The 18,649-nt window shown below is 35.3% G+C and overlaps 1 protein-coding gene across 2 annotated transcripts; it reads right to left on the bottom strand.

Annotated features, from left to right (window-relative positions):
* Positions 1–5,944: 5,944 nt before the first annotated feature.
* Positions 5,945–16,561, bottom strand: cnih2 (cornichon family AMPA receptor auxiliary protein 2). Of its 2 annotated transcripts, none has more exons than XM_051120725.1 (8): positions 16,304–16,561; positions 15,834–15,993; positions 13,922–14,571; positions 11,490–11,558; positions 11,228–11,275; positions 7,300–7,412; positions 7,067–7,210; positions 5,945–6,755 (listed from the first exon to the last, which is right to left on the bottom strand). In XM_051120725.1, the coding sequence occupies exons 3-8, from the start codon at positions 14,000–14,002 to the stop codon at positions 6,728–6,730; spliced, it is 483 nt and encodes a 160-aa protein (XP_050976682.1). In that variant the 5' UTR covers positions 14,003–14,571; positions 15,834–15,993; positions 16,304–16,561; the 3' UTR covers positions 5,945–6,727. The 2 variants fall into 2 exon arrangements, with proteins under 2 accessions (XP_050976682.1, XP_050976683.1); XM_051120726.1 differs by having other exon boundaries at positions 7,165–7,210; positions 16,304–16,546.
* Between the last annotated feature and the right edge of the window lie 2,088 nt (positions 16,562–18,649).

Below are 18,649 nucleotides of genomic sequence, written 5' to 3'. Positions count from 1 at the left end.
CTAGTTCTCACTCCACTGTTCTAATTTGAAGTCCTTTTCCTCTAACTTTAAACCTCATCTTAATTCTGATAAGGTTCACCGTACTGAGATTTGCACCGATGCATAATTCATGTCTCCCACTGTCCTTCTTAATATTCTGTCAGTCTTTTCATCATATTGTGGAAATGACTCTTCCAATTTTAGGGAGATGTTCTCATGCATTCAACAGCACAGACAGGCTTTAGACATCAGACCAAATGATGCCGTTTTTTGTTGATTCATCATTGACAAAAGGCATCTTAAGTGGTATAAAGAAAGGGTTAAATTGCTGATCCTACTACATTTCATTTCCTTCAGATGGAAAATCTTGGTGATTTGAAAAGCGGCTCTTCAAACAGAGAGGTATTTCCAAGCAAGTGTAGCTGTCTGTCTCAGTCTGTGTGTGTGTGTGTGTGTGTGTGTGTGTGTGTGTGTCTGCATGTACCAGCAGCTTGTCTGTGGCTCACTCATGTTTCAAACTTATCAATTGTAACCAGTTTCCATAGCAACATCTCTCAAGAGGTGAAGAGAGAGGGAGAGAAAGAGCAGAAAGAGAAATAGACTTTGGCAATGGTGTGTGTGTGATTACATGCATGTTTCTGCATGCGAGGCACATAAACTACACTCTACGTTCTTTGATAAAATTCATGTTTTGAAAAAACAGCAATTTGGGTTTTTGCTGCAATTTTCATGTTATTTATTTATCTATACTGCGTTCTATTTTCCTGCTCCATTTTCATACCAAATTGCTTTTCAAAGCCTTGGCAAATGTTTCAGCTGTGCGGCCATGCACAGAAAACCTATTTTGGACAGGCTTTTTGGTTTTGATTTTCAGCAAAGAGAGAGAGGGAGACAACCTAACATAAAATGCATTTCATTCTTTTGTGTCTCCATGGCAACCAAACTGTGTTAGCCTCTTATTGACTCCAGTGCACTCACACTTTCTCTGTCTCTCCCTTTCATTATCACTCTTTCACATTTACTTTTGCTTGAGACTTGCAAGAATGTGCTCAAATTCTTTATAAACTTTATCTCTTGGCCTTCATCACTTGCCTTGATCTTTTTATCTTCTTATCACAGTTTCATCCCTTTTCAGTTTACTTATTTCTTTTATGGTGGAATTCAATTTCCTCCTTTTACAGACCAGCTTATTTTTTTAATAAAAATACCCTCTCGGATTTCAGCATTGATAAAGATGCTGTTTTTGGGTCCCACTTATATATTAGGTGGCCTTAAGTACTATGTACTTACATCCAAAAAATAAGTACAATGTATTTATTGTGTTCATATTGTTTTGCAAAACACTTTTGCTGCTATTGAGGCAGGATATGGGGTTAGGGACAGGTTTGGTCGAATGGGTAGGTTTAACTCTAAATGTAATTATAGAAATTAATTACAGATCCAGGTATTTTTAAAATATAAGTACAATGTAAAAACATGCATGTACACAATAAGTGCATTGTATCGAATATTAATTTAAATGTAAGTACAGGTAAAGTCCATGTAAAGCAATATTAAATATGTGTTCAGAAAAATGTTATTAAAGGAGAAGTCCATTTCCAGAACAACAATTCACAAATAATTTACTTACCCTCTTGTCATCCAAGATGTTAATGTCTTTCTGTCTTCAGTCGTAAAGAAGTTATGGTTTTTGAGGAAAGCATTTCAGCATTTTTCTCCATATAATGGACTTCATTGGTGCCCCAATTTTGAACTTCCAAAATATAGTTTAAATGCAGCTTCAAAGGGCTCTAAATGATCCCAGCCGAGGAAGAAGGGTCTTATCTAGCCTAGCTAGATCTTCCCTAACACACCTACTGCTTACACTAACGTTAATCACACTACAAACAAGACAAAACTATAATGCTATAAGAAACAGAAAAAATAAATTCATTGTTTACCTGGGTCTTTAGTCTATGATTAGCTCACCTCACCTCTTATCTGAAGTTTGAGTCGTTTGTTCATCACGTGACAGCCCCATAACGAACAACTTGAAACAGGTGAACTAATTCCAGTACAGAACCTAATAGGATGTTGCACATGCGCAACTGAACAGATCACTCCCCGAGGTGACTCGTTCTTCCTGAGTCACATTAAAGATTCGTTCAAAATGAAAGAATCGTTCAAGAACGACCCATCACTAATTCGTAACATCATGGACGTGCATCCCAGAGCCTGTGCTACACAAGCTTTTGTGTTTAAAAAGTATACAAATTTTTATATTTAAAAAAATGACTGAACATTTTGCTAGATAAGACCCTTCTTCCACGTCTGGGATCGTTTAGAGCCCTTTGAAGCTGCATTTAAACTACATTTTGGAAGTTAAAAATCGGGGCACCAATGAAGTCCATTATATGTAGAAAAAAACTGAAATGTTTTTCTCAAAAACCATAGTTTCTTTACAACTAAAGACAGAAAGACATTAACATCTTGGATGACAAGTGGGTGAGTAAATTATTTGTAAATTGTTGTTCTGGAAGTGGACTTCTCCTTTAAAGCGATAGTTCAAAAAATGAAAATTCTGTCTTTAATTACTCACACTCATGTTGTTCCAAACACGTAACTATCCCTTTAACCACCCAGCCAAAAAAAAAAAAAAAGGCAAGTGAATAAAGAATAAAATAAGTTAGCAAATCAAGCAGTATTCTCCGCTCTCAAAAGCTGAGGGCGTGTCCGCTGTCGCGCTGAAACCACGCCCACTCACAAGAAAGCTGCCGCCTCTCCCACCCAAATACAGCTTAAACAAGCAGACGGAGCTGTGTTGTAAATTATCGCGATAATATGCATTTACGTGATAAAGGCATAGCTAGCTAGCAAACTGTAGGCTTTGGTAACTAACTAATGACAGTAGCCTAACTCACGACTGAGCAAGGGAACCACTGATGCTAATTCACTCTTACATATTTTTGTAAAAAATCAATTTTAATATTCATTGATGAATAGAACAGCATAAAAATAGCAGCATTCTTTAAAATATATGTGTGGTAGTCTACAGAACTAGTCCAAAATCATCTTTTCCCAAAACATTTTTATGTATGCAAATTGTATAATATCCAGTGTACACATTTCTAGTAATTGTGCAGTTAATTCTCATATTGTATTTTCATAAAGTTATGGAATAGATCCTCTCCCTAAATTTGTCACTACCAAAACACAGTAATATATAATTTGATCAGAGGAGTTATATTGACCTATTAAGATTTTGCTTACATCTTCCTAAATATATATTTTTGCTATTTTATTTTTAAAAATTCAATGGTAAATCAATAACAATTAAATTTTTAACAACATTTCAAGTGTAATTTATGAGATTTGTTGTCTTTTGAATCCCATTTTTCTTTGTAAAAGGTAAAAAGTTGATTATACTGGTTCCAAAGTTAAGGATTCATTAGTTTGAATATACATTGAACTAGACACTATCATAACATCTTAGCTGATAATTCAGTATACTTTATTTTTGACAAGACATCCAATGTTTCAGAAGTGACTGCACATTTTTGGTAGTGACATTAATGCTTTAGTAGCGACCACATCACATTACAGATTGTGTACTTAATAAAATATCGCTTATTTCCCCCAAATATGTGGATAATGTGTTCCCGTTTGTCACTACTGAAACAATGATGACATGTTTTGTTCATAACTGTTTCCAAATTTATGGGATGACACCGAAAAAATCAGTGATGTCACTATCGAAACTCCACCAAATATTTTTGTTGTGACTGTTTCAGTGACAATTTTAGATACTTACACAGTTCTGAACAGTGGTACATATATTAAAAACTAAATGTTATGGAATAACTCCCAAAAAATTGTCCTTAATTGCAGAAAAAGATGTTTAGTAGTGACATCCCTTAAAGTTACACACAGATTTTTCAGACTTTTGAACACATTTACCTCAAAATAATGGCATCTAACATCTTTTTTACCTTGTCAAAATGAGCTCTGCAAATATCATCCTATTCTGAGGGATGTTCATTTAATTGCAAATGAGCTCTGCTCACCCTGCCCCTCTCTTCTCATTGTGGAGTGACAAGCCTGGTTACTTTAGCCACATTTAGCGCGTTTAGCTGTGAAACTTGCTAACTAGCACGTTATTATGAAAGGTGATTGCAGAGATTCATTAAAAAAACACTTATACTCACTTCTGCTGTAGGTGAAGCTGGATCACGAATGATTTGCGTGAACATAAACGCATTTATGTAGATCGGGAGATGCATTCCCTTCACAAGCAAATGTAATCCACTGCATCTTCAGCGGCTCAGATGTCGAGAGTAAATGACGACCACTACGTTCATTATTACATCCAGCAACACAACACCTCAATTGCTCAATCGGAGATTTTCTTGTCTAATTTGCATCCCTACTCCAGCATCGAAACAGTGGAGGTCGGACTGTTACAGCTGATCATAGGTAAGACGCTCATGTCAATCAACTATTGTGGGAGCGTCACACCGACAGGCATCTGAGAATGGCTCGATTTTAAAAAGGGGATAATATTTTTACAGATTAATGAAAAACCACTGCATAGATTTTTATCATTATAAGGTAGATTTGTACATACTCTGCCAGCACACATTAATGTTCAAACAACATGTAAAAGTGAAGTTTGCATCCGATGACCCCTTTAAGCTAACTTACAAATTTTAATATTATTGTGGGTTTCAATAAATAATAGAAGGATCTTCATAAACATCTAAGATTTGAATACTTAAATGCTTTTTAAATGTGTTTTTTGGTTGTGGGATAGCATTTTGGACCAATTCTGTAGAATGGCCCATATATATTTTAAAACTATAAACTATAAAAGTCTTTCCTGTCACTTTTGATCAATTTATTGCATCCTTACTCACTGACCTTTATGTATATCCCAATCCCAAAATTAAAATCAACAAACAATTTTTTGGCAACATTGTTTTATTAGAACATGTGTAATTGCTTTTGGAGTATATAAGATATTCGATTGTATTCAACTGAATACATACCCATTAAGTTACCAAAGGTGCTGTAGCGTACATTAATGTATCATGTATAAAAGACATAATCATGCAGGTATTCTTAAATGTAGATACTGCATGTGAACTAATAGTAATCACAAAAAGACATTCAGTGATGACGTCTATAATGAAGACCCAGTCAGCTGTCTCTCGGCCCACATTCCTGTGCTAATAGCGATTGTCCAGGGTATACATATTCACATTTTTGAGGGTACATCAAGTCAAAGCCAAGATGGAAAGAAGACCCGGGAGTTCGAACCAGATAGGCAGTGTTGCTAAAAAGCACTCAGACTGTGTCGTTATTAAATCGCTCGCTTGTTGCACTGGAATTTTAAGTGTAAGATAGTTAGCGGAGCAAGCGGCTCAGGAGAGATACGCTCGGCCACTCTATTCATCTACAAAGCCAGAACTACACACAGCTTAGGTAAATAATCATTAATCTACTTGATTAGCAGACTGATGGACACGGCACAACACAGGAACTCCAGGTGAGGCAAATTGAGAGGCCCTATGATATACACACAGAACAGAGTGGCATGTTGTATATAGTCTAACAACACAGAAGATTGCCTGAAAAGTTTGTATTCGAGCCATGACAACATCATCAGTCTGTCCGAAGCATCATCGTTGGCGAACGTTTCCGACACCGTCATCTGCATCACGGCCTGCTGTGTTCGGCTGTCTCACGCACATCAGCCCACTCAACGCAAATGAGTCTTCCTCTGTTGTTTGCTACAGTTCATCTGTTGGCATTCCAAAAGTGCTTTTTTGATTTGTCACAGTCTATCGAGTATTTGAACTCCGGCAGAGGTTGGGGTCGGATCTCTCTTCCCTCTGGCACGGCCCGTCCTGCACGCCCATCTCAATTAAGAGTCTGCCGTTCTGCTTGACCGCTCGTCCCCACCGCAGCCCGTGATGGATGAATGCGGTGTCAGTCCTCAGATGTGATGCTGCTCAAACAGTTTCTCCGGTTTGTGATACTAATCTCATTGGTTGATTTGCTTTGAAATGTCTGTGTAAACGTCACTGTCGGATTTTACGTAAAAATATACTTCTTGTGCGGTTGTTTAAAGACACTAATAAAACTACCCTGACCGAAACTGCAACAACTGAGCCGTATATTCATAATTTAATCAGTTATTATATCGTACCTCTACATACAGGGTACATTCATCTACCACAAATACTGAAATAGCAAATACGTAGCAGTTATTAAATACTTTGACATAACAAGTAATCTGAAGAAAAAGACGTTGCAACAAAGTCCACGGTCTATTGATTTAAAATTCAAGGTAACACATTCTGTAATGGCCTCAGAAGCACGTTATGTGTCTCTTCGTAGACGTCGCTTGGAGCAGCGGAAATTTTCAGCAGCCCTTGAGAAATTAAATGGTGTTACAAAACATCTACACTGCCTGAGCCTTTTGTTCACCATATTTCTCTCTGTCTATTGCACTCGTTTTCTTTTGGTCCAGCTCTCCACTTGTTTTTGTTTAATGGCAGTGATTGAGGCAGCTTTACACTGACGGCTTTAAATGCCTCCTTGTCTTGAGCTTTTTCTACATCTGTCCATCGTCCATCCCCACCCAGGAGATCTGAGGAGGAGCTGAACAAGGTCTGTGGATGAGGGAGCGGAGAGCGCGACATAGTTCGGTCTTTATTCTGTCGTTGTTCTCCTTCCTTTCATAAGCTCCTGTCTTTCATTTGATCACTTAGAAGCTGACCAAAGCGTACACCATACTGCAAAAGAAAGGAGACAAGGACAGAAACCTTTACTAAACCTTGCATCATCCTAATTAAACAGTTAAGACATTCTGGGACAAAGCCAGTCTTTAGTGTCACATGATCCTTCAGAAATCAGTCTAATATGCTGCTTAAGAAACATTTCTTCTTATTATAAATGTCCAGTCTGAGAAGCCCATTGTTCCTCTCAGATGATGAAGTAGGTAATAGCATGAGCCAGAGTAATTGTAATACCAATGCCATCGATAAAATCCAAACATTAGATCATATCTAAATAAGTAGACAATATATGAATGCAGATGTTTTACCTGTACAGATAGTAGAAAAAGGAGAGAAGGTAGAAGCCCAGCTTGCACCAGGACTCTTTTTGGCAGTAATTCAGAATGTCTGCATTCATCACACTTACTGGATCATACATAACCTCAGACCCATCTGCAGGACGGTGGAAAAACCTGAGGGAGAAAAAAAGAGAGGGTGACTTGCTACAGGGACCTATTTTGAAATTTCAATTAAGTAGATGTAAGTCAGGGACGGGTTGTACCTCCAGAGGTGATAGAGGAGCAGGGGGATGTTAAGGCCCAGAGTCACCCACTCCCCTGCACACATGAACATCAGACAGAACAGTCCGTGGATGGAATACTCTGGAACCACCAGCTGGAAAATAAAAGGACGTTTCAGGTACTCGCATTGTTTGTAAGCATGAAAGCAGATATTCGTCATAAGTATCTTTTGTACATTCAGTTCTGTCTCTTAATGCGTGTGTGAAAATGTAATACATGAATGTGCCTTCAAGTACAGAGCAAGAAAAGCAAACCGAGAAATGAAGAGGTTTAATGATACCACTTTCAGGAAGATGGGGAGTAGAACATTTTTGTGGAGATACAGTGTTTTAACACCAGGGTTTTTAATTAGGGGTCCAGTGACTGATATTCTAGGGGTCTATGGTAATGACATTTCTAGCTATTAAAGAATTGATGCATGATACATTAAGTTTGGGGTCAGTTAGATTTTTTAAGTAAGGGATAATGTACATCCAGTAGGTTGTTATTGCAAAATAAGGCCCGACAGACTTATCAGGGTGATGTATAAATCCGAAAGGCATTATATTGCAATAATAACCGGTTGGATGTACGTTATGCCGCTCCTTTCCACAAAACTAAATAATTAGACACAAAATATTGATTTGAGTTGAAATATCTTAACGCAAAGGTTCTGTGAAGAAAGCAGTTGTGGCAAGTGGCAAGTTCAAACTAGACGGCATTTCACCACATGAATAATTATGGAAATAAAAGATTAAATATAAAGATTAAACTGTTTTAAAATCATACCAGTTTGTTAGTTATCTTACAATCCATTAATGCTTCTATCGTCGCAAAATGTCAGCAGCTGCGTTAGTTAGAAACGAGAGAGTGGGTCCACGATAACAGGACGACATAACTGACCCTCTGCAAAAACTCGCCCTCCTTAGTTAGTGTTGCTATGTCCGACAAACAATGCCGCTCTCACAGTGATGTTCTCACACAGTGTTCATCATGTTCTCACACAGTGAAAAATACATTGCGGAGCAAAGAGGAAACTGACTGACAAGACAGAGCAGGTTACTTCTGATATGAAGTATTGTCTCAGCTTTAAAATGTAATTTTTGAAGAAATTCAAACAATAAATACCATTTTGTGGCTTTGTAATGTGTCGTGACAGTCACTGTATTGCCTTATTAGATCAACTGACACGTGAACTGATCGTCTTATTTATTTAAAGCACAAAATAAACATTAAAAAACATCAGAACGCATTTTATTTCAACCACAGAAATACATTCCACCGATAAAGTCAATAGAAGTTAAATCTTATCTGTTTGTCGGACAAAATGGCGGATTCTGCGATCTGATTGGTCAGATCACGTGTCAATCAAGCTGTTTGCGAAGGGTCAATTAAATAACTGTACACAGGATATTGATTTGAGTTTCATTATTTAATTTGCCAACCAAACGCAAAGCTTTCACAAAGAAACGAATAGAAGCGAATAGCGCTGACTGCAGTTACCCAGATGAGCCTGGTTTTAGTTTTTAACGGCTGTTATCGAGGATTATTACATGGCTCTGTGGAATACTCGATTCTGATTGGTCAGTCACTACATTCCAAGGTATGTTATTCCCTGATAACAACTGGTAAAAACTAATAACACAGGCTCATCTGGGTAACTGCAGTCAGTGCTATTCACTTTCTAGGAACATTTTTTCTTTGTGGAAGCTTTGCATTTGGTTGGCTAATAAAATATTATTAATTCAATATTATGTGTACAAGTATTTAATTGGGTCATTTTTGGTATTGCAGATTAGCTCTCTCGTTTCATACTGCGACATTTTGCATTTTGTTTTGTACACTGTGCTGGATTATAAAATAACTGACAAACTGGTAAAGTTCTGAAACATTTTTGTATTAAAACAATATCTTTTATCACCATAATTTTTTAAGTGGTGAAATGTTGTGTAATAAGTGGTATGACTGCATCATATCCCCTAAATGTCTGTCTAGTTTGAACTTGCCGCTTGCTAGCAACTGCTTTCTTCACAGAAGCTTTGTGTTCAAATATTTCATCTGACATCAATGTTTCGTGTCTAATTATTTACTTTTGTGGCAAACAGCCATGTAATAAGCGGGATAATGTACATCCAGCCGGTTGTTATCGCAAATTATTACATGGCTCTGTGGAATACTTGATTCTGATTGGTCAGTCACAACATTTCAAGGTATGTTATTCCCTGATAAAAACTGGTAAAAGCTAGTAACACAGGCTTATCCAAGACAAAGCTATAAAATGAACAAAATGACTCGAAAAAAGATTTGTTCATTTTACTTCCCATCACTATTGTGTAATAAGTGGTATTAATGCACAGTATCCCTTAAATGAAAGCTTTGCATTCAAATACACTACTGTTCAAAAGTTTGGGGTCAGTAAGACTTGTAATAGTCTTTAAAGAAGTCTCTTATGCTCATCAAGGCTGCATTTATTTGATTAAAAATATAGAAAAAAAACAGTAATATTGCAAAATGTTTTTACAATATAAAATAATGTTTTTTATTTTAACATACTTTGAAATAGAATTTATTCCTGTGATGAAAAGCTGAATTTTTATCAGCTGTTACTCCAGTCTTAAGTGTCACATGATCCTTCAGAAATCATTCTAATATGCAGATTTATTATTAGAATGATCAATGTTGGATAATATCAACAGTTGTGCTGCCAAATATTTTTTGGAACCTGTGATTTTTTTTTTTTTTTTTTTTCAGGATTCTTTCATGAATAACAAGTTTAAAAAGTACAGTATTTATTCAAAATATAAATATTTTATAACAATGTAAATTATTTATTATTAACTTTTAATAAACTTTTAATTATTAACTTAATACATCCTTGGTGAATAAAAGTATTAATTTCTTAAAAAAAAAAAAAAGAAACAATAAAAATGTACTGACCCCAAACTTTTGAACGGTAGTGTATATATACTCAGATCAATGTTTTATGTCTAATTATTTACTTCTGTGGCAAGCAGCCGTGTAATAAGCAAGTCTTATTACACGGCCATCAGTCTTATAAAACAGCCCTCCGGATAAACATTATCCCTTACAAAACATACCTTGGAATGTGGTGACTGACCAATCAGAATCGAGTATTCTGTGTAGCCGCGTAATAATGTTTCTTTTTCTTTTCTTTTTTTTTTTAAAGAAGTCTCTTACTCTCATCAATGCTTCTGTTTTATTATATTTATTCCTGCGATGGCAGAGCAGAATTTCCAGCAGCCATTACTCCAGTTTTTAGTGTCACATGATCTTTGAGAAATCACTCGAATATCCTGATTTGTTGCTCAAGAAACATATTTTTGTGGAAACCGTTCTATTCATCAAGATTCTGATGAATATAAAGCTAATCAATTGAATCCTTTCTTGCAGAATAAAAGTACTAATTACTTTCCAAAAACAAAAAAAAAGACTTTTGAATGATAGTGTACTATATTAATTATTGACCAATATATGACATTTTTAAATGTATTATTACCCACCAATATTGGAAATTTAAAGTTTATGTACAATAAAGTACATTTAAAGTACAATCTTACACTCTCTTAAAGTTAGTCTTTAAAAATACTAATTTTGACTTATTTCGTTAATTTAATAAAAGTTAAGGTAATGTTTTCAAATCTCAAAATGAATATCCATTTTTCGAAAGGTATATTATACTGTTGTGCTTCCTAAACACACCTAAAGGTTTTAAAATAATTTATGTAAATTTTCATTGTTTTATTTTACATTTTTTTACCAAATAAATGTATCAGCTGTTGTAACAGAATTGTAGAATCAGTACACCTCTACTAGAAGCTTTAAAAACAGCTGCTTTTATGTCTTCTCTTGCATGTCCTCCCCACTTTATATATTCTTACACTCGACTCGATCTGCCACAGTTGCACTCACCCTTCGGAGGAGGTTGCAGATTCTCTCGATGTTCAATATTCTTTCCCTCTGAGGAAAAACAGAAGTACGCAATAAGGTTTCAAACAGCAAGCTCTGACTGTTTTGTAAGCGTGCGGCATGGATGCATGTTTCTGCGTGTGTGTTCACATATGTGCATGTATGCCGCCCCTTTTCAGTGTCTGTGAAACCTGCTGTTCACAGTTGGGAGACTGATGCTGAGTAGTTTGTGCTGAAAGGATTCGTGATCTAAGAAAAGCCTTACCGCTCTGGTGGGGTTGCTCTGATCGATGGGATTTTTGAAGTCTGTGCGCAGCTCATCAAAAGCAATAATCTTGAGAAGAGACAAACAGAATTTGTGTTACAGAAACATTCGAAACAAAACCACCGGACATTTTTGGGGTTAGAGACGATGATGGATGATTGTACCATCTGTGGTACTTTCTACATTCTTTAGCCATTCCTACAGGTTCAAGGTTTGTTCTCCCCTCTTTCCTTTTCCCTATATAGATCCATATCTCCTGCCATCCCCTCACTTGGTTCTCTGTAAACAGATGCAGTTGCCATGGCGATCAAACGAGCCCCTAAGCGGGCGTCATGGTTGCTATAGAAGTGAGTTCACATTCTTATTGGCTGAGAGCCATACAAAGATAGGGGGGAGAAGGAGAGGAAAGGGGGATGGGGTGTCAGAACCAAATTACGGTTTGATAAGCATTCTCAATAACATGGTTTCTCGCCGGCATGCACTCATACGCAGACTCTCAGCCTCCCCCACTCCCTGTCTCCATACACTCTCCTTCTCTCACATACATTTCCACACACACACACACTCGCACCAAATGACTCATGTTTAGAATCTCTCCCACTCCTGTCATTAGTCAATGCTCAGTCATTTCAAGTCTGTTTCTTAATGGCCTTTTGAACGTCTTACAAGTGAGGTCTGAGGTCTAATGTTGATCCGAAAATATCCCGGACTTCTGATTGGCTTTTAGGGTTTGTGTTTAAGACGCTGACACCTCTGCTCTCTAGTGTTTTAGTGTTTCAGACAGATTTTAACAGTTCAGGGCCATTGTGTTTGTCTGCTGTTGCCTTGTGCGAGAATGCTGCCTCTAATATGAAGAATACAGATGATGTTGAAGTCTCTGGCGGCGACTGTGCAAATTTCATTTGTGATTCTACAGACAGTGGGCTGGCACAGAACAACCAGTAGAGTTCAAATGAGCTGTTGACCTCTTCCTCTTCAGCGCTCACTCTCTCTGTGTTTGTGTGCACTGGTGAATCTCACTAAAACATGTTTAAATCACATTACACCTCAAAATGAAAAGAAGAATAATGTATATTGTTTCAGTTAAAATGAATTCATATTTTTGAGCCCACCTCCCTATAGAGGATTAGCCGTTTGGAGAACAGATGGATAGATAATATTTTTAAAATATACATTATTTTTCAATTATACATATTAATATTTTTCCCTACATTTTAATCACCAAAAAAACATGTAGACATTACTTTTTGAGTTTTTTTTATTCCCATTATTTTCGGTAGTGATTCTTATTATATTAATATAATAAAGTTTACTTTTTTTACATTTACTGTAATACAACTTTTTGTAAAATTAAATCTTCAAATTTTATTTTTGAAATAAAAAAAAAAAAATTTAAAGCACATATTTATTATATATATGTAAAACAAATACTACCAATATGTACAATGGCATTTAAAAAAATGTCCAGAAATTATATATATGTGACCCAGGACCACAAAACCAGTCAATTTTGTAAAATTGATTTAAACATAATACATAATCAATAAGATTTCATTGACGTATGGATTGTTGGGACAGGACAATATTTGGCCAAGACACAAGTATTTGAAAATCTGGAATCTGAGGGTGCAAAAAAATCTAACTATTGAGAAAATTGCAAAAGTTGTCCAAATGAAGTTCTTAGCAATGCATATTACTAATCAAAAACTAAGTTTTGATATATTTACGGTAGGAAATTTACAAAATATCTTCATGGAACATAATGTTTACTTAATATCCTAATGATTTTTGTCATAAAAGAAAAATCAATAATTTTGACCCATACAATGTATTGTTGGCTATTGCTATAAATATACCCATGCAATTTATGACTGATTTTGTAGTCCAGGGTTGTACATATTCATATATAAAATTTATCTGAATGTGCTTCCTATTTCAAATAATAGTCCTTAAAATTTGAGTATTATTTATTTTTTTACCGTGTGTTATATAATCATTCTTAAGGTTTTGTGCGATTTACCTTATTGGCTGTATGTGTGTGTGTGTGTGTGTGTGCATATACACACAGGTAGACTTCCGCCTCCTTCCTCCATTTTTTTTCCTTTTGTATCCGTCTACTTGTTCTGTAAATCATTAATCATCCATGACTCAGAATGTCTGCTCTATTAATAACTGCAGCGATTTGTATTCACCTCATGGATAAGGCCTCTTGTTAAGGGCAGGGGAGACAGCTTGGACAGACACACACCAGTCCCTGCGCTCAAAAAAAAAAAAAACTGGCACGAACACACACATTCACACTCACGCAGTCAGACACTTGGCGGTGACATGAATTCCGACGCCAGTTGAAATGGAAGTGTGACGCCGTTACAGGTAACAGGAACTCGTACAAATTCACATTCGCTCAGCAAGGTGTAAAACTACAGACGTACCTGCCAGATGACGAAGAAGATGAGTGCAGCGCACAACACGAGTGTTAACATGTAGCAAAAGGCCGCAAAGGTGAAGGCCATGGCTGTGCCAGCCAGCCTGACGGTGATCTGGGTCGAGAGAGGGCGAGGGGGAGTTTTCCCCTGCTCTCTCTCTCTGTCTCTCTCTTTACACTCTCACCCCTTCAAGGAAGTTGCGAAGCACTTCCCTCTTCTCAATCTCTCTCCTGTTAAAGCTCACGGTCCAGCTTAGGATGAAGTTGAGAGAGGAATCTTCTTGGTCTGGAGCTGCAGATATGAGGCGTCTGGCTGGTTATCCGCCTCCGCTGGCTGGAGCGTCTTGTAACGTGTGGCTGGACCGTGTGTGTCTGTGTGTAATTCTTCCTCTCTGTCCACCTAAGATAACTGCTAGAGCTGTTTCCTCCTTTCAGTCTCTCTGCCGTCTCCCCTGTTCCTTCACTTGCTCTCCTTCTCGCTCTCTGTCTTTCTCTCCGATTGGCAGAGGGGGGCTTGTATGTATGTGGAGAATCACTCCCCTCCCCCGTCTCTAAGATTAGTGCTGCACACTGGGTCCACACACCTTATTTACAGCAGAACACCTTTAAAAAATATTTTGTGGGCACATCGGAGGATGAATGTCCTCGGTATACAATCTGAAAAACAGACATTGATTCTCGTTACACTCTAAAAAGGTTCCAAAAGGGACCTGTTTTTGCAGTGATGCTATAGAAGAACCATTTTTGGGTTCCAATAGAACCTTTCAGTGATCGGTTCTTAAAAGAACAATTTTAAGTGTGTAGAATATTTTAAAAATCCATATTAGAAATGAAAAGGTTCTATGGATGTTTTCTGCATGAAACCATCAATGCCAATAAAGAACCTTTATTTTTAAGAGTGTATAAATTAATGAACGGATGAATATGACCCCAACTTGATGAATGACTGTTGAACGGTAATTACAATTAGATGCATTTTTACTGTCATTTTAATTAATAACAGGACATATGAACATCTAATTGACAGGTCTTACAATGATTCATATCCTCTCTTAGAATATAAGACAATGTGTGATTAGTTGTAAGTGCTGATATTTTGGTATTAAGGATAATAATAAAATATATAAACACATTAATGACAATGTAATCCTAATAAAACTGAAAAAATTGTCTTTGAGATAGAATTTGTGGCTTCAAAATGAGTAATTGAGACTTAAACATAGCATTTTTACCAAAATAAATAAATAAATATATATATATATATATATATATATATATATATATATATATATACATATATATATATATATATATTGACAATGTAATCCCAAAGAAACTGAAAAATTAGTCTTTTAGATAGAATTTGTGGATGAGTAATTGAGACTTAAACATAGCATTTTTACCAAAATAAATAAATAAATATATATATATATATATATATACATATATATATATATATATATTGACAATGTAATCCCAAAGAAACTGAAAAATTAGTCTTTTAGATAGAATTTGTGGATGAGTAATTGAGACTTAAACATAGCATTTTTTACCAAATAAATAAATAAATCATATATGTATATATATAAGAAAAAATATATATGATTATATATTGAACTTACTATACTAGATAGTAATCTATACAATATTTTGTAGACGAGTGCATTTCCAAGACACTATTGCATTTATTTTAAATACTTACTGTTGGATTTGGCCAAAAACTAAAACAAAACAAAAAGTAAAATACACCATTTTTTTGCATTTGCAGCTATGCATAAATCTGAAAACAAAGCTGTAATTGTGTTCAATCCTTCTAAACTGTGTAAACATGAATAAACAAGACGTTCAAAATGATGGTGAAAAATGGTTAAGTAAGTTAGCTGTGGTACATGACGGAATGAAATCACGAGAGCGTTTACCTGTGTTTTCTGAAGCAGCGGCGCAAGTCTATGTCTGTCCTTTCTCCCCTCATTTTCCTCCCATCAATCTGGGTCGACACCATGTCAGAAATCTCTGGTCTGCTTTGCTCTGGGTGTCAGTGTCGGTCCCATCACAGTCTCTCATTGGCTGCCGGGTGCTCTGCGACCAGGTATGAAACAGCAGAAAGAAGCAAAGCATGCATGAACGCGCTGGTTGTATTTTTTCTGTTTTATCTTATGCTTTTGATCCCGCGCAGCTTCTTGAAGTCTGACACTTAATTAACTTAGCATTTTTCTCTTTTTCTCCTCTCCATCTGCCTTACTCATTTACACTCTCGCTCTCATTCCTCTGTTTTTTACGAATTCAAGCATTCCCCGTTGGTATTTGATCTCAAAAGCAGAACCAATGGAAAAGCCCTTCTCTCTCACCCCCCATCTCTTTGATTAGAATTAAAAGGTGATGTTATTACCTCCGAACGCGGTGCTCAACTACATTCAACAGTCTTCCCTTCCTCCGTCCCTCTATCTTCTGCCCTACTCTCTCATTCCCTGGAGAGATATGAGGGGGCTGAGGGAGCTCCGAGTCTTTTCTTCTTTGGCTTTCCTTGTTTGTCTCTCACTCTCTCTCTCTCCCTCCCTTTTTTATTCTTTTACTGTCTCTCTCTCATACAATGTTACCTTCTTGATGAAAGTGCGGCTCTGTCACTGCAGGAGAGATGAAGGCTTGATTCTACCGCTTTCTTTGTTCTGTCAAACCTGCAGTCATGTTTTCAAATCATGAGTAGAATTCACATTCAGATTTTTTTTTATTTTTTTTCACAGCATTTTCATAAAGTCAGATACCAATCTATTAATAGATTAATTATAATAATAATATAATAATATTATAATATTATAATAATAATAGATTAAAATACAAATTCTAAACAATTAAAAATGTCATTATATATTATTTTTATAATTATTATATTGTATTCATATTATAATTAATTATACAAATTATTATAATAATAATATATTAGCACTTTTTTTTACATGCATAATTTCAAGCAACTAATCTATTTTTTTTCTACTTCTTCTTCTTCTTATTTCCAGTTTTTTCATAACTGTAGAAAAACATGCATATAAAAAAGGTTCATATCGTAATATATCACACCTTCGAATATGTCTGGGTTTCCTGCCACCTCATTTCCATGGTGCCAAATGGATTTTCAATGAATACTCCCTGGGGAACTTCTTTTTCTTTTTTCATTAGCTATGTTTTCAAATCATCCCCAAAATGTCTCCATCTTGTTTATTGTGTTCTTTAAAGCGTGGGAAATATTGAAATTTGACTGGCATGCTCCCCAAGGAGAAGATACTGAATCATTCCAGCATTAAGGCTTCTGATTTGCTTTTATTGCTTACATTTCTGCAGCAATATAAGCAGCGTTCTCTGTTTTTTAGGAAGACTGACAAATATCCTAAAGCATGTACAACACCTTTGACAGATATTTCCAGCATGCCATGTGGGTGCTCTTCTAATGGAGTCCAAGAGTACCATCTGGTGGATTCTTCCACTCTCTGAAATCTTTCTCTCTCTACTGTCCTTCAGGAAATGCTATTTTAAGGGAACTGCAACTGATTGCATTTTATTTAAGAACCAGGTTTCTTGTGATTTTGAATACTTGGATATACACTTCCATTACAAAGTTTGGGATCAGTAAGATTTTTTTATGTTTTTTAAAAATGTTTTTTATGCTCATCAAGATAAAACAGTAATATTGTGAAATATTACTGCAATTTAAAATAATAGTTTTCTATTTTAATATACTTTATTAAATATTATAAATATTATATATAAATATTATTTATCCCTGTGATACAAAGCTGAATGTTCAGCATCATTACTTCAGTCGTCAATGTCACATGATCATTCAGATGAAATCATTCTAATATGCTGATTTATTATCAAGATTGTAAACTGTTGCACTGATTATTATTATTATTATTATTATTATTTGAACCTGTGATATTTTTTGGATTCTTTAAGAAATAAAAAGTTAGAAAGATTATTCAGCAATGATGTGTTAAATTGATAAAAAGTGATAGTAACGACTTTGTTACATTGTTATTATTTTTTGAATAAATGCTATTCTTTTTGATTTTTTATTCATCAAAGAATCCTAAAAAGGATATCACTGGTTCCAAAAAAAATATTAAGTAGCACAACAGTTTACTGATAATAATCAGTAAAATAAATAAATAGTACAATTTTTAAATATTTTAAAATAACTGTTTTCTATTTGAATATATTTTAATGTAATTTATTCCTGTGATTTCAAAGCTGAATTTTTACTCCAGTCACATGATCCTTCAAAAATCATTCCAATAATTTGATTTGCTGCTCAAAAACATGTATTATTATAATTATTAATATTATTGTTATTATGTTGAAACAGCTGAGTAGAATTTTTTTCAGGTTTCTTTGATGACTATAAAGTTCAGAAGAACAGCATTTATCTGAAATACAAATCTTTTGTAATATTATAAATGTCTTTATCATCACTTTCACTTAATTTAAAGCATGAATAAATGTATTAATTTCTATAATTGTAATGACTCCAAGCTATTGAATGGTATAGTGTATAATGTTACAAAAGCTTTTTATTTCAGATAAATGCTGATATTTGAATCATTCTGTTAATCAAAAAATCCTAAAAAATTTACTCAACTGTTTTAAATATTGATAATAATAATAATAAACATTTCTTGAACAGCAAATTAGCATATTAGAATGATTTCTGAAGGATCATGTGACACTGAAGACTGGTGTA

The sequence above is a fragment of the Labeo rohita genome, chromosome 10 (assembly GCF_022985175.1).
Source record: "Labeo rohita strain BAU-BD-2019 chromosome 10, IGBB_LRoh.1.0, whole genome shotgun sequence".
In the NCBI taxonomy this organism is placed as follows: domain Eukaryota; kingdom Metazoa; phylum Chordata; class Actinopteri; order Cypriniformes; family Cyprinidae; genus Labeo; species Labeo rohita.
The sequence above is the reverse complement of the archived record's forward strand: the minus strand, read 5'-3'. Positions and strand labels throughout refer to the sequence as shown.

Coding starts and splice junctions, on each gene's coding strand:
- cnih2 (XM_051120725.1), bottom strand. CDS start 14,002: ATGGCCTTCACCTTTGCGGCCTTTTGCTACATGTTAACACTCGTGTTG. Junction 7,211..7,299: donor CTCCTCTATCACCTCTGGAG/GTACAACCCGTC, acceptor TTTCTCCCTCAG/GTTTTTCCACCGTCCTGCAG. Junction 6,756..7,066: donor TTTTTCTACTATCTGTACAG/GTAAAACATCTG, acceptor TTTCTTTTGCAG/TATGGTGTACGCTTTGGTCA.